At 40.9% G+C, this 17,406-nt stretch overlaps 1 protein-coding gene across 1 annotated transcript in view; it reads left to right on the forward strand.

Annotated features, from left to right (window-relative positions):
* CFAP54 (cilia and flagella associated protein 54) overlaps positions 1-17,406 on the forward strand; it is a gene marked incomplete at both ends in the record, with an annotated part of 264,389 nt that overhangs the window by 229,382 nt on the left and 17,601 nt on the right. Inside the window, 3 exon segments of the mRNA XM_080660197.1 lie at positions 1,471-1,577; positions 3,060-3,201; positions 10,956-11,030. Of these exon segments, the coding sequence (XP_080516323.1) occupies positions 1,471-1,577; positions 3,060-3,201; positions 10,956-11,030 (324 nt within the window).

Consider the following 17,406-nt stretch of genomic DNA (forward strand, 5'->3'; position numbering starts at 1 on the left):
TTGCCAAATCATCCTCCAAAAATGTTGAACCACTTTAAACTCCCACCAGCAACCATGCGTGTGCCCTCCGTCCCACTTTGATGCCAATATCATTGATTTCTCCCTAGAAGCTTCCCTCCTGTCAGCCAAGACTGCTTGGTACTTGAGCCAACCTCAATGTTCAGCTGGGGACTTGATTTCCTGAGATAGAATTATGGAGGAGGAAAAATAGTTTTCCTCTACCTTTCTGAGTTCTTAGAGGAGGCCCTTGTAATGAAAGAAGATCACCAAGAGAAAAACAAAAGTTCATTAACATGTGTACCTCGTGTATATGTGGGAGATCCCAGGGAAAATGAGTAACTCCCCAAGGTGGCTTGGAATGCAGATTTAAATACTTTCTTCCTAGGGAAAGGGGACAGGAGATGTAGGCCTCTTAGAGGAGAATAAATGATTTTTAGGTTAGATGAATGGGGGTGGGGGGAAATAGTTTGTAACAAAGTTTGGGTGTTATGTCAACTTCTACTCTCCCGTCCTGTGACAGCAGTCAGTCTTCTCTGCCTGATGACACTTCTCCCGTCAAGGGGACCTATGACATTTAAGCTCCTTTAGGGGGGTCTGATTTTAGGCAGATCAGGAGACTTCAGTGAAAGCCTCTGCATGCATTTGCTGTTTTTCAAGCATCTGCAGCTCAAGATCATCAATATAACAACACAGCATATGTTGGGGTGGCATGTTCTCTGACCTTCAGAATTAACCCAACAAAAGCTTGTTTCCTCTCTTAGATGATTTGCCACAGTAGCATTATTCCCTGGAGACGGTATTCTGACCAGACCTTCCTGGGAGTGGTCATAACATTACCCTGTGCTTTAGAAAGGTGTGGGCCACATCACTAAATAAACCAGGGGCAGTTTTCTCATCTTGTGGAAAGGGAGATAAAGTTATGATAGTTTATCTCCCTTTCCACAGGTTTCTTGCAGGTTTGTATCTCTGCTGCAGCCCACCCCCGCCCCACACGCCTCCCAGCAGCTTCAGCGCCTCCACCTCGGGCCTTGGGGCTGCTGGGTGCCAGGCCTGTGGGTTTGTGTCTCCAATCCACCCCCACCCACCCCCAGCCCCAGGTCCGCAATGGCGGGGCTTGGGGCTGCGGGGTGCTGGCCTCCCTGCTGGTTTGTGTCTCTGATCCGGACCCCGCAGCCCCAGCACGGCCATGGCAGGGCTGGGGGCTGCTGGGTGCCGGCCTCCCTGCGGGTTTGAGTCTCCCATCCACCCTGGCAGCCCCAACGCCACCTGACCGCTATGGGCCTCGCCATCTTGGTTGGGTTAATTTGCATACTCCTATTGGCTGGTAGCGTAGTGGAGGTATGGTCAATTTGCAAGTTTCTCTTTTATTAGATAGGATAGATGGTATTATGTTGAGCAGTGATGCTGTGTTTCTTGAGGCAGAGTGTGATTTTGATGTCACGTTTTATATAACTGTTAATTTTCTTACAGGTTTTATTGTTGTATGCATATAACATGAAGCCCATGAAGATTTTAGATGTTAGCAGCATCAGTTACAGCAGTGCCTCTGTTGGTTCCTTCTGGGTTCCCCTGAACAGGCGAGTACAGATGGATTGCCCACAATCTAGCGTTCACTGTAGATCTTGTCATAAGAACAAGCTGTTTCAGTAAGATACAAGGTAACCCACAGGAGAACTTTTTGAAGACATTTTTAGAAAAACAACCTTTCTTTTACCTATTCTGCCTACCTTTCAGGGTTATTGCTAGGAGTATGATATTGAGGTGGTCAAAAGCACAGATTCTGAATCCAGCCTGCTTTGGTCCAAATGCCAGTTGTGCCCCTTACTACCTTTGCAACCTTGAGCAGGTTACTTAACATGCCAGTGCCTCAGTCTCCTCTTCAGTAAAATGGGAATAATAAGAATAGTACCCAGGGTTGTTGGAGGAACTGTTCCTGACACTTTAGGAAGTTTAGAGGGAGTGCAGGACGTTGTCTGTACTATGTTTTGCCTAATATTTGTGGTGTGTTTAAAAAGTAACTTAATGTAGCTCTGTGTTGGGTTGCAAAATTAAGCCCAGACTCCACCACATCACTTACCTTACCTTTTCCTCTTCATCTAATCTATTTTATATTGTTCCCTAGTTAATACTCTCTGATTCAGCTCATGCCTAGTTTCTCTCTTTTCTCATTCCACGTTACCGAACTCCTTGTTTGTTTCTTATTCTTTTCATTACCTAGTTAATTTAGTTTTGATTCTGCTGCCCTTATGACCCCAGCCTCCATTTCCCTGCTTGTAAGATGGAAACAATACCTATTCTGCCTACCTTTCAGGGTTATTGCCAGAACCAAGCCAGACAATGCTTTGAAAGCACTTACTTTAAAAGGTCAAGTCTCTTTACTAACTCTGTCAGTGTCAGCTCCTTGCCTGCTAGGCACCTAGTAGGTGATTTGAGAACACAGACTTGGTGCTTCTCTGGAGAGCCTTGTCCATACTCCATGATTTTCATTTCTAAGGACTCTTGGGTATCAGCACAAAAGAGAATAAAACAAGTGATGTTTCAAGAGCTGGCATACTCTTAATTATTGTGCAATTTTTTTTAATGAAATGGCAGAAGACCTAGCATAGTACACATGATAGCAGAACTAGGCAACAAAACTAGGAGGTTAGGTACTTGCCTTTTACATCCAGAAACACAGCAGGATTTTTTTTTTCAGAACCACATGATGGAAATAATTACAGTTTCTGCAAGGTAATCAAACTGACAGGATTCTTTTTTATCCCAAAATGTTCTTAATTTTGGTGTGTTCGTGTTCAATAGTAGGGTTACTAAAGTTAGGGACATGCCCTTGTCACTGAGGCCTTCACAGGGGAGGGTAGCTGACAACCTCTCATCTGACCTGTGTCTCTTTTCTCGTGTTTCTTGAATGAAGGAATACTTGAATGAATTAGTTTTAGGGATGCCAGAAACGAAGTGTTAAATAACGGAGGAGTTCCTTTACACATATGATTAATTCTGTGAATAAATGAATGCCTTTTGCAACTTTTCAAATAAAATACATCTATGTTTGTTATTTTTAGAGTTATTGCAATTCATGAGAAACTATCAAATCTTATGCAAATAGCTGAGATATCATTGCCAGCAGTTCCTGAAGTTACTCCAGATGACAACGTATCTGAAGCACAGGAAATAGAAGTGAAATCAATTGATAAAGAGCTGGAAGTAAGTGATTAAGTAATGGAAAACTTTTCTACTGCAGAATGGATGTCCTTATACATAATTCCTCAAATTATTTTTTAATTCATCGGAGCAGAACTACGTAACTCTACTTGAACTTGGTGGTGGTTCTGGCTTCTTTTGTCTCTATGTGAAGTACCAGGTATGACCCAACGTTTGGGCACATACGTAGTGTTTCCTTCAAAGATCTTCTAAGCACACTAGTTATAAGAATCTTATGGTGAATGGAAACAAAACCAATCTAGAGACATCATTCAGGTATAACTGTGAATCTGAAGAAACAAGGCTCTGCAACTTTTTTTTAAAATATATTTTATTGATTTTTTACAGAGAGGAAGGGAGAGGGATAGAGAGTTAGAAACATCGATGAGAGAGAAACAACCATCAGCTGCCTCCTGCACACCTCCTACTGGGGATGAGCCCGCAACCAAGGTACATGCCCTTGACCGCAATTGAACCAGGGACCCCTCAGTCCGCAGGCCGACACTATATCCACTGAGCCAAACCGGTTAGGGCAATGCTCTGCAACTTTATAACATTACTTGTCATTTCTCACTCTAAGTCTATGTGAGCATGTTTATTACCCAAGTAATATGTGAAGGAAAACTAGAAAATACAGAGAAGCATATTTTTCCTAATTAAAAAAGGTATTATCCTGCCCAGCTGATGGTTCAGTTAGTTGGAGCACTGTCCTGTATACCAAAAAAGGCTGTGGGTTCGACTCCCAGTCAGGGCACATACCTAGGTTGCAGGTTTGATCCCTGGTCGGGGCACTTGCAGGAGGCAACCAATCAGTGTTTCTCTCTCACATCAATGCTTCTCTCTCCTGCTCTTTTCCTTCCTCTTACTCTAAAATCAATAAACATATCCTGCAGTGAGTACTTAAAAAATGAGATATTATCCTTACAGTGTGTTATTAATATGATCACAGAGTTCATACTGTTGAGTGGTTTTCTTAAAAAAATCTTTATTGTTGAAAGTATTACATATGTCCTCTTTTCCCCCATTGACCCGTTCTAGCATGCCTCCCCCTCTCTCCCCCCGCACGCCCCCGCCTCACCCTTCCCCCCGCCCCAGGCCTCCACCATACTATTGTCTGTGTCCATGGGTTATGCATATATGCATACAAGTTCTTTGGTTGATCTCTTTCCACCCACCCACCCTCCCTTGCCTTCCCTCTGTTCCCCTGGAAATATTTTGTTCAACAATTTATTTTGTTCATTAGATTACACATATGCATGAGATCATGTGATACTTGTCTTTCTCTGACTTGAGTGGTTTTTATGATCACTGATGTGTTCTGCTGCACTCTAAACAGGAACTGGATACGTGGAGATCAAAGTGTCAGCATCATTATTGCCCCCACTCCCCTTCTGCCCCTGCCAGTCTTACGGCACCAAGGAGCAGAGGATAAGAGTCCTGCAGGCAAGGTGCCTCCAAAAATATAAACTCACATTTCCCAGAAGGGGCTGAATTTAGCACGCCCTGTTGCTTTTCCCAAACCAGTCAGATAAGAATTAGTGATGGGTCCAAAAACAGCTGGAAGCGCCCTCCTCCTTCAGGAGTGGTGTGGAAATTCCTTATCTCTTATGGAAATAGAGGAGCAGGGAATGCTGTTCTTTCCTAATTACTTGCTCTGTGAATTTCCATTTTGTACATTAGTCCAATTTCTTGAGATATATATATATATATATTCTGTAGTTACTGTGGTCATTTTTAAAAAAAATCAAATGGCAGTACAATGTTTACAATGGAAAAAAAAAGCAGTCTTCTGCCCAACTTTTCACACTGGATTCCAGCCCCTTGGGTCCCATCTCTGTTTGTTTTCCTCAGAAAGATCTTTTAGGATCTTCCCTAACTTTTAGTCAGCTGTATCATTTTTCTTAAGTCATTTTCTGCTAGATTAATATTCAATTGGTTACAAAACATTTTTAATTCTTAAAGATGCAGACTGGTGCAGCCACTGTGGAAGACAGTATGAAGTTTCCTCAAAAAGTTAAAAATGGAACTCCCATTTGACCCAGTGATCCCACTTCTAGGAATATATCCCAAGAAACCAGAAACACCAATCAGAAAGGATATATGCACCCCTATGTTCATAGCAGCACAATTCACCATAGCTAAGATTTGGAAACAGCCTAAGTGCCCATCAGAAGATGAGTGGATTAAAAAACTGTGGTACATCTACACAGTGGAATACTATGCCACTATAAAAAAGAAGGAACTTTACCATTTGCAACAGCATGGATGGACCTGGAAAGCATTATGCTGAGCGAAATAAGCCAGTGGAAGAAAGATAAATATCACATGATCTCACTCATATGTGGGATATAATGCTCAACATAATTTGATGACCAAGAATAGATCCAGAGACAAATGGCAGGGGAGGGGGCGGTTAGAGAGCAACTGAAGGACTTGTATGCATGCGTATTAGCATAACCAATGGACACAGACACTGGGGCGGTAGGGGCTTTCCCAGGGTGGGAATGGCTGGGGGGGGGGTGTCAATTGGGGGAAAAGGAGACATATGTAAAATTTTAGATAATAAATAAATAAATAAATAAGAATAGGATGGGTAGGCTCTTTTTGTTTTCCTCATCCATTCACTCATTATGAGAAAGTGTAAATGTTGGCAATTCTCCTGATTTTCAGACTATACTTGTTGGCATTTTTTCAGTCTGAGTTTACCAGGACCGTGAGTGCATTTTTTATTATTGTGAAAGTAATACGCCTAGCTGTAAGAGAACTCATTAGGCAAGAACAGTTAGCCTTTGCAAAATGCAACTTTCCAGTACTTACGTCTCCTGTGCTCTGTGCTTCCACTTGTCATAGAAACTAGAGGCCCAGTGCATGGAATTCATGCACTGGAGGGGGGGTGAGTGTCTCTCAGACCAGCCTGCACCCTCTTGCAGTCTGGGACCCCTTGCTCTTTCCTGCCCACCTGCTCACTGCTCCTTACTGCTTGGCTTGCTACTCCTAAGTGCTGCTGTGGAGGCAGGAGAGGCTCCCGCCACCGCTGGTGCGCTCGCCAGCCGTGAGCCCGGCTTCTGGCTGAGTGGCACTCCCCCTGTGGGAGCACACTGACCACCAGGGGGCAGCTCCTGCATTGACCGTCTTCCCCCTGGTGGTCAGTGCATATCATAGCGACCAGTCATTGGTCGTTCCACTGTAACGGTCCTTAGGCTTTTATTATATAGATGATGCCTGAGAGTTTTAGTTACACATCCTTTCCAGAGCCCTCAACTGTTACAACAAGAATTAGCAGGCATTTAATGATACTAATGAAATACTGTGTACCGATAACAAATCTCCCAATGGGTCAGCCATCTCAAACTCATGAGGTTTCACTTATATATAATTCTTGTCCTAAATTATATGGTTGCCCTTTCATGTCTATTTTGGAGAAAAACTTGTTTCTCGTTTCATTTCTACACTTCCTTTGCAGATCACTTACAATCACAGTCTTTCAGTCATAGACCAAATTCAGCAGGTTGCTGCTCTGAGCCATGGTCTAGAATATTCTTCACTTAAATCATCCTTGAGTCATTACTTTATAGGTTATATATGGAAAATGATAATTTTTCCCCTGTGCCCATTTGTTTTTTGGCTTAGATTGTCTAAGACGGGAGAGTGAGCATCCATAAGAGTAATAGTTTTAGGTTGTGCTCTGCCTAAAGCTATGGGACTCAAGTCCTTTCCTGGAACTAATTTTCCCCTCCTTCCTAAAAATGATCCTTTCACTCAAGTATTGCTCTGAGATGGAGAGATGAGCCCCTAGGTTGGAGTGAAAGTCAGCAGAATTTCCCTGGGGATCACATGTATGTATCAAATTGACCACAGTGAGCCCAGTATCTGAGCCAAGAGGTTGGCTATACATATAAACAAATTAGGAATAAATGGGAGCGGGGGCAAGGGAGCATTTGAATATAGGCAGAGAGAGAACCCAGAGGACCTATTTTGCCTTAACCAAGATTTGGGGCTTGCTTTCATGTCCTGACTCAAATGGTGTTGGTGAGTGGGTCAGTCCTTGAGGAGCACAAACTCCTTTCAGTCCTGATGTTATCCTCTGTATTTTTTAATTGGTTCTATTATCCAACTTAGAAAGAACTTCTTCAGCTTTAAGTGGGGCATTTTTAGATGTGTTTCAGTTCTGTAAGTTCTTTATAAGACAGAATGTCATTCAGTGGAAGAAAAACTAATATTTGTTTAGGTGAATTGGCAAATTAGTTCATAACATTTGAAAGTTGAGAAATGAAAGGAACATACAAAGTTTTCTTTTTTCCCAGTATACTAACCAGCATGTAAGGGGGAAAAAAAGCAGCTAGATTCTGTAGGGTAATATCATATAAATCCCATTGACTAAATCTGCCAGTTCGTTGTCATGACAACCTTCACTGGGAGCTAATTAGAAGTTAACTGGGGCACTTGAAGAGATCAATTCTGATGGAGAATTGGACAGTATTTCATAACCTCTATAATCTACTATATTTATATCTATCACAATATAGATTTTTGGTGGGTTATTAAATATAAGGGTCCAGAAAAATGTGTTTTTGGTTGCTATGGGGAATAGTAAATCTTGTTCTCTTTCTCATTCCCTTCACTTTTTTTTTCTTTTCTCCCTAAATCCCTGTGGTCTGGAAGAAGCCAAAAACTTCAGAAAACAGACAGTAATTTAAGATGTATCTGGAGGGCTACAGAGCAGGTGTTCCACTCACTTCTGGCTTGAAAGCCTTGTATGTCCTTCTTCAAAAATGAACAACATCAGCTCGGAATGACTGAGTTATTTTAACCTATCATTCACAGTTTTAGGGATATCTTCAGAGTTCATCAGGTACTTGAAAGCATATGAAAGATGCTAACCATCCTGATTTAAAGACAAAAACTTCCTTTTGGAATGATAGCATACTGATATGAAAATCTTAAACTATGTTTACCAAGTCATTCAAGGTTAGTTCAGCAAACATGTCCAAAATGACTGGATTGAACAAGGCAATTAGAATTCGTGTGTTGTCAGATTATCCCAAATATCAAAGTACTCCGAAAATATAGAACAAAATAAAACTGGACATTAGCATCAATTAACAAATTATTTTTGAGACAATTATTTGCAAAATTTTTCCAAGCTTGGAGAGAGAAGGACATATAGTAATCAGTACAATTAGGTCCCTGTCATGGAGGAGCTTATTATTGTAGGAGCATGGTTGGGTACCCAGATGTCATTCATAACGAGCCAGCTGCCTGGTGGCCCCCTTTTAGCAAGAAAAGTGTGGTGTTTAAGGAAACATCAATCTGATGTTCAAAACCATAGAAAACAATCAAAATCTCTATGGTGCCTCTTGTAACAACATCTGAGAGGGAATCTTTTTTGGGAATACACAGAAAAACTTCTTTAAAGTCTTGTTTTCCCCACTATCTTGCTCTTAATCTCTCTCTGACATCCACAGCTAGTCTTCAACATCTGACTCATTTGGCTCAAACTCTTAAAACTTTCCCTCCAACTCAGTCTGTGTGGAGTGTTTTATCTCCTCTCCCCTTCCTGCTCTGGCTCAGCTCTTTATTATATAGTTCAACTTAGTCTCTCTGACTTCATCCAGTTTTCCTATCTCCCCATTATCTGAATTCTACACCATACAAAAAAATAAGGTTGTGGAATTCTTCCCTCAATGATGATGCCAATGATTCTAATTTATTGTTTATATCTCATTCATATTGGTGTGTGTGTGTGTGTGTGTGTGTGTGTGTGTGTGTGTGTAGAGAGAGAGAGAGAGAGAGAGAGAGAAAGAGGCGGGGGAGTGAGGGAAAGTTGGAAGGAGGTAGCGAAAGAGGTTTGAGTTAGACTTTGTATTTGCTTAAATAGCTCAGACAGCATTTTATAGCTCCTATAAACTGAAAGGCCATTTTCCATTGGGCCCCAAAATACCTTGTGTCCTTACCAAATTGTTTCAGCAATTATTTGCTTGTATGTTTCTTCTTCTCTCTTGAATTTATATTCCTTGGCTCAGGGGTCTTATTTATAATTTTATCTCCAATATCTTTAGTAAGTGAAACACAGTGCCTTTTCAATACTTGCCTGTGAAACTTTTAGTTGGAGACTTGTGGAGCGCACTCATTCCTGACAGAGTGAAGTCATGGGTCTGAATCTCATATTCGAGGGACAGTGAACCACCTGTTATGGCAGGAGGACAGGGTGAATGTGGTGGGAGATGGGGCTAAGAGATGGTGGAACTATGTGCTTCCTCCTCTGACTTCCCACAGTACTGGAAGTCTGTCTCTCCTACCCCTCCCACCAGACCATGACGTCTCTCTGTCTTGTTCACTTCCTGTTACCACTCCACGGCACTTAGGATGCACTTAGTAGAGGTTGAACGAGTAAGTGGTGAATGGACATTGCTCTGCAGGAAAGGGTCGTGGAAAATCAGGGCAGGGTGTGTGCTGGAGTAGGAGAAGATGGGGCAGCAGCTGGAAGGGCACCTCATGATCCACACTACATTTACTAAATTAATCCTGCTGGCATGTGAAGAGGGATGAGGGAAGCAAGAGTTCAGAGGATGGAAAACAATTTAGGAATCTTTTTCCATATTGTAGGTGAAAGATGATGAGGATTTCAACTAAGTCAAAGAAATGTAATACTAGTTTGTGGTGATGAATTCTTAGCTTTTTCTTGTCTGTGAAGCACTATCTGATCTTTAGTTCTAAATGATAGCTTTGTTGCTTTTTTATTTTCGGGTTTTAACCAGCAGTGGTCAGTTGTAATGTAAGAATTAATGTACTTTTATTATTTTTATAATTCCTGATTGCTACTACATGTACATATTAATATTGCCATAAAAGCAGATTGTTGCTTCCTTCAGGGATGGATACTGGCAATACTGTGCGGCAGGCATAGTTTTTCTCTGATAATGTTATAGTTATGACTCTTTTCATTGTCAGTAAAGAAAACCTTTCACAAGCTCCAGTGAAATAGACTTGCTGGGGAGGAAAGATTTGGCAGCATCTGGTAAGTAAGCTCGTACATAGCCAAGGACGGGAAACAATGCACAGTGGACCTTACAGAAAGTGGACTGGATTGTCAGGAGCCATCACTGTGCTCAGCGCCACAGCGGGGAGGGCGTAAATTCTCACTCATCTCTGATTCTTCCTCTTACTCATCTCACATCTGGCCAATGGCTGCCTTCTCCAACTCCATAACAGGACCCCTCAGCTCACATAGCCAGTACTGCCTGCAGCTCTCTTCTGATGTCCTTCCTTATGTGGAGGATCTGACCAATTCATCCGTGCCTGTGGGTAGACCCCTCATCGGTCAGATGTATTCACATATATAGTAGGGTGTGTGGTAGAGCCGTCAACAACAGACAACATATGATTTTGACCTTTGCTTCCTATACATTTACTCTTTCCATTTCTTTCCCAGTTCCCAACCATTCTTCCCTGCTTAAATCCATTTCTGGACTCTCTTCCAGGGCTCTCTGTTGAAAAGAAAAGTGATTTTTCAAAATCTTATTTTCATGTGATTACTTTACTTGTTATTATTCTGTAACATGAATTTTAACAGTGAATGTGCACACTAAGAATCCTAAAAATATATTATTTTTAATTAAGTCTTGTCATTTGCGGCCATCCTGTAGTTTTCAAATACCCTAAGTCAAGAAAATACAAATGAAATAAAGAGTTTACAATTAAAATGTCTAATATTTACCAATAATATCAACCTTACTATATTGTTTTCTTATTTATAGAAAATGATTATTGACTGTTGCTTAGAAATAATAAGTCTGTTTATGGCTGATAGAGAGACACAACCACTATCTAAGGTAAGTATCTCTTTTAAATCTATATTTGACTCACTCATAAGTATCACTGTTGCTATGGAAATGGAAATTCAGAAAACATCTATTGTAAAAGTATCAAGGGCCTAACCCTTCTTAATCAATGTGAAAGAGTGATAAACATGAATTTATTAGAGCATGTTATTTTGTTTAAAAAATATTCTTTAAAAATCAACTAATACAGAAAATTATGAAGAGAATAATGTTAAAGTCATTTCAAATCTACCATTCAGAGAATAACCACTATTAACATTTTGAAGAATTATCTCAAATGTTTTCCACATATCTATAAACTTTAGAATTTTTGCATCAAAAGATCATAATGTACATGCATCTGTAACTTGCTTTTTTTCATTCAGTAATAATGTTATGGACATATGTTTACATGAAAGGCCTACCTTCTTGTATCTAATGCCTCATAATAGTCTATTTTACCTATTTGTTGTGTCAGGCTTTATTTAAATGACCACATTTTATTCATGGATCTTGAGGGTGTTAGATTCTAGTATAAACATATTTCACTCTTCTGCATTATCTTCTCAGAGTTAATTCTTAGGAATAAGATTTTGGAATAAAAAGTATATATGCATTTTTTGTTGTGATTCCTTCAGAAATGGAAACATTTTACATTCCTGCCAGCAATGCACAAGAGTTCTGGTTTCTTCACATCCTCACCAACACTTGATATTTTCCTTTCTTTCTTTCTTTCTTTTCTTTTTTTTTTTTTTTTTTTTTGATGATCACCATTATAATGAGTGAAAAGTGCTATCTCATTGTGATTTTGATTTGTATTTTCCTAATGACTAATTTAGTTGAGCATCTTTTCATATGCTTATTTGCCATTTGTGTATTTTCTTTGGAGAAATGTCTGTTCAATCTTCTGCCTGTTTTTGAAATGGCATATACATTTTGATGTATAATTGCAAATGGCTCTCCAGAAATGTTGCACCAATTTTTTTGCCCATCAGTGGTAGATGAGAGGGCCATTTTCTCCTCGTGTTCATCTACACATGTTTTTCTTCTCCTAGTTCCCTCCCTTCTCTCACTTCACCTTCTTCTTCCTCTCCTCCTCTGCCTCCTTCTCTTCTTCTAACCATCGTAGGTCTGCAAGTGAAAAATGACATTTTCACTTTTAAAACTTTTTTTATTAATAAGGCCAAATATAGTTCATGAGTTTGTTGGTAGTCTGTGTTTCACCTTTTGTGAAATAGTATTTGTTCATTTAGTTAGTGAATAGATATTATTTTTAAAAATATTTTTATTGATTTCAGAGAAGAAGGGAGATGGAGAGATATAAACATCAATGATGAAAGAGAATCATTGATTGGCTGCCTCCTGCATGCCCTCTACTGGGGATCTAGCTAGCAACCCAGGCATGTGCCTTAACTGGGAATTAAATGGTGATCTCCTGGTTCATAGGTTGACACTCAACCACTGGGCCACACGAGCCAGGCAGTCAACACATATTTAGAGTGAACTGTCTGTGCATCAGGATCTTCTTTCTAGGCCCTGGAGAGCAAGGTCAGAATAAACAACAAGGACTCCACTGTCTTGGAGCTACCATTGTTGTGAAGAAAATAGTATATAAATCAATAAACTAGATAAGTTAAGATTTGTTAAGTGCTATGAAGGAAATAAAAGGGTGATATGTTAGAGTATTGGTCAGCAAACTAAAGCCTATGAATTATATCTGTCTTACTGCCTATTTTGTAAATAAAGTTTTATTAGAATACAGCCATGCTCATTCATTTACTTATAGTCTAAAGCTGCTTTGGAGCTACAAGAGCAGAGTTGGGTAGTGTTGACAGAGACCAGGCCCTTTACAGGAAAAGTTTGCTGATCCCTGTGATAAAAACTAATTGGGAGTGACAAATTAGATAGGATTCCAAGGGAAGACCTCTCATAGGATATGACATTTGAAGTAGGACCTGAAATATTGCACGGTGTTCCTCCCACTATATCATTAGTTTCTTGGGGGATAGGGACAATGCTAACTTAATCTTTGAATTCTTAGTTCCCTATATATTATATTAATTAGTTACTGCTTCTTCAATTGAATTGAATTCCATTTAGTGTTAAACACCTGAAATTTAATATTTGCTTTTTTTATATTTATTTGGCCATTCATGTTCTTTCCCATTTTTTAAATGGGGAATTTAATTTTCTAGTATAGAAATACATAGATTTACTGTAGTAGGCCATTGGTAATAAAATAAAACTTAAACCTAATTTTGATCAAACTGTGGTTAAAAGCAGGTCACAGAGAAAGGACACATGATTTTGTATGGGTCTTGGCTTTTGACAGACTAGACTTGAAATCCCAGCCTTGAATCTTGTTAGTCATATGACCCTAGGCAAGTTTTCTCAAATGAGAAATGGAGTAATAATGCCAATCTTTCACAGTTGTGATTACTAAAGCAAATAATATATGTTAAATATTTGGCATAGGGCCTAGTCCAAACAAATGTTTAGTAAATATTAGCTATTTCACCGCAGTCATTATCATCATCATCATCATCATACCTACCATGGACATGCCTTCCATGTGTGAGTGTGTGAATTCTTCATCCCTAGTTATCTAATTTTAAATAGACTTTTAGGATCCAAATTTGTTTTGAAATATTGATAGACAAAGAGAAGAAAAGTGTTAAGGGTAGAGATAGAACTAGAACCCATTTTCTTTGCCTGTAAAGTGACTCACTGTTGAATCCTAGAGGAATAGGTCAGTGTGCAGGATCCCAACAGGAGACCCCAGTGGTGAAAGGGTCACCGGTCCAAGAGAAGGTGGCTCCCAGGTGAAGCCCATGTTAATGCTTCCACTGAAGCCAGACTTACCGAGTAGTGCTGGCCGGGGCGTGGGCGTTAGGAGCTTGTTCCAAGAAACAAATTGTTAGACAAAATTACATGCCTTACTGAAGTTGTTTTTATCACCGGGATGAGATCTTGCTGTGCAATTTGGTTCTGTACTGAACATACCTATTGCAATCACCTTTGCCTGTTATTGCCTCTTTCTAATTAAAATGGATATTGCACACACAGCTTGTGACAAAAAGAAACTGAGAATAGCGAAGAGATGAAGGAAGGGAATGAGTGCTCCACGCTAACCTTCTCAGTGATTACTCACAGAATATAAATGACCATGAGGTACAATTTCTGGTCAACTAATAATAAAACTTGCTTTTAATTGCCTGCATAGGTTCAAATTATTGCAGTTTCCAAGTTGCAAGGTAGAATTCAAACATGATGCTAAAAATATTCTTTCTGTTCTTGCTGTGACTGATCATGGGAAGGACAGACCGCCATCAATAATTATCGACTTCCAGCTGCATGCAGAACATTGGTTTAGTTACTTTTCTTGTTGCAAAGGCAGCATAGGTTAAGGTTCCTGCACTCAGCTAATTTTGTATTTCATATTGGTTCACATGATACAAATAAATTTACCTAATCAATGTATCAGTGGTGTGTGTGTGTTTGTGTGTGTGTGTGTGTGAACTGAACTGACTAGAGTCACACAGAATAAGTTTGGAGAGGACATTCCAAGAAGAGATCTGGTTTAAGGTAGGGAAGGTTGATCTAGGCCAGTGGTCGGCAAACTCATTAGTCAACAGAGCCAAATATCAACAGTACAACGATTGAAATTTCTTTTGAGAGCCAAATTTTTTAAACTTAAACTTCTTCTAACACCACTTCTTCAAAATAGACTTGCTCAGGCCGTGGTATTTTGTGGAAGAGCCACACTTAAGGGGCCAAAGAGCTGCATGTGGCTCACGAGCCGCGGTTTGCTGACCACTGATCTAGGCCAAGTGATAAGACACATTGTGTAAGGAGATTACCAAAGAGCTTTTCTTGGCTGCATGAGTTCAGTAGGATATTTTTTGTAGTTCAGGAGTTTTAGCTAGACCCAGAATAAAATCTGACAATAATGATAATAATCACTAAAATGATTACTACTAATAGTAGTAGTAGTAATAATATTCATGATTAATATTTGTTGAGCACATGGCATGAGCAAACATTGTTCAGTGTTTTATTATCTCACTAGAGGCCAGGTGCATGAATTTGTGCACCAGTGGGGTCCCTCAGCCTGGCCTGCAGATTGGGCCGAAAATGGCTCCCTGAAATCCCCCGAAGGGTCCCGGATTGCAGGAGGGCACAGGGACCCCACTGGTGCATGATCGGGGCCTGGGAGGGACACGGGAGGTTGGCCATCCGGGGAGAGATAATGGGAGGGCTCCAGGGCTTGTCCAGCCCATCTTGCTCAGTCCCAATTGGCTGGACCCCAGCAGCAAGCTAACCTACAGGTCGGAATGTCTGCCCCCTGGGGGTCAGAGCACGTCATAACAACTAGTTGACTGGTCAACTGCCCCCTAGTGGTCAGTGCACATCATAGTGAGTGGTTGAGTGCCTTAGCACATCATTAGCATATTACACTTTGATTGGTTGAATGACTGACTGGTTGACTGGACACTTAGCATATCAGACTTTTATTATATAGGATTTAATATTATATGAATCCTATTAAATTGGTTACTACTGTTATCCTAATTTTAGAGATGAGGAAACTGATGCACAGGGAAATTAAGCAGCGTGCTCAAGGTCTCCCAGCTTCTAAGTGGAGGAGGCAAAAGTCAAACACAGTTCTGATTAAAAATCCAGGATCTATATCTTTAATTAAATTATATCCACTGAATGTTCTATTGGAGTAGTGGGAGCAGGTGCTACAGGAAGTTGAGGAGTAAGAGGTGAGAAAGTAAGAGTGGGAAAGTGAAAGCTGCAAGTGTAGATGAGTCTTTAAGGAGGTCTGGGTAAGAAGTTTGGAGAGAGACACAGACTAGGGAGGAAGGTAGGCCAGAGTGTTGGGAAGGGAAAAGGGCCAGGAGGGTGGGGGTTGCTTGTCTAGAAGAAAGAAGGACAAATGATGATGGAACACAGCCTTGAGGGAGCGGGGTGAAGACAGAAAGACATTGATAACACAAGTGAGATCGCTGCCTGGAAGCAGAGGAAAGATATTTCTTTTCTCTAGGTCCTGGGGTAGCAGATTGAGGTGGGAAAGGGTGAGAGAAGCTGGGGCAGTTTATACTCAGTGGCTCTCATTTCTCAATGAAGTGGAGGCAGGTTTTTCTACTATTGGAGTGGGTTAGACGATTGAGGGTATGGTCTGAGAGAGAGGTAGATGAAGATTTTGAATATTCACAGTCTTTGAGTGTGAAGGGCAGGAAAGCTGACCAAGGAGAAATAAAAGGATATTGGGCCACCTGGAGATTTAAGAGTCATTAATTTGTTGGGACTCTAGGCTATTTGGCTTGTGATGTTTCTCTAGCAACACTTGGCTTCCTGGACACAGGAGCGAGGCATATGTGAGAGGAGAAGAGGCCTGTGGCAGGTGAGAGTGCAGTGAGACTGCTAACAGTATGTGGGAGGCTCAGGTGGATGAGAGCAGCTTCACACTTATCTCAGTCAACTCAAAACTTCTTCTATTTGCTCTGAGAAAACACCACTGCAGCCTGATGCCTGCCATTTTCCCCCAAGCTCTAGTTGAACATAAAATAGTTTATGCAATATGTTTTCTCAAAAATATTTTGAATTTAACCTAAAAAACTCTGTAATAACAGTTAAATTCTAATGATTTCCACTGCACTTTTATGTACATTATTCATGTGTATTTCTTTTCACAGGGCTAAATTTAGTGTTCTCATGTTCTCTTATTTTTTACTAGAGGCCTGGCACATGAAATTTGTGCGTGAGTACGGTCCCTAGGTCTGGCCTGCGATCAGGGCCATCTTCCTAGGCTGCCTGCAGCCGGCCCTGCCCCCTGCCACCACCCACCCAGGTTCCCTGTTCGCCATTGGGCAATCAAAGCCTGACGGCCAGGGGAAGGGACTGGAGGTCAGCTGTTCCCGCCCGCTCACCAGCCCTGCCCCTGCCATGGGTCTCCCTCTGTGTGTGGGGCAACTGGAAGGGCGGGGGCCTTGGCCTGGCGCTGCCTGCATCCCCCACCCTCCACCCCCAGTTCCCCATTCGCCATCAGGCGATAGGAGCCTGCCAGCCAGGGGGAGGGACTGAGAGGTGGTCAGTGCACCTCACAGTGACTGGTTGAGCGGTCATTCTGCCATTAGGGTCAATTTGCATATTGCCCTTTTATTATATAGGATTCTTAAAATGATCATTTTTGTACATGTTTATGATCAGATATGGACATCAACCACATGCTGGTCACCAAAATAATTATTATCTTTAAGATGTTTTCAGTAAGAACTTTGGAGAAGGTAAAAGAACAGCTAGAAGGAGACACAGAATCACAGAAATGTTTACATATCTTCATTTGTTTAGTCATTTGCATCTTTAATTTTATGTCTGATGT

Source organism: Plecotus auritus, assembly GCF_963455305.1.
Source record: "Plecotus auritus genome assembly, chromosome: 3".
Classification (NCBI taxonomy): Eukaryota; Metazoa; Chordata; class Mammalia; order Chiroptera; family Vespertilionidae; genus Plecotus; species Plecotus auritus.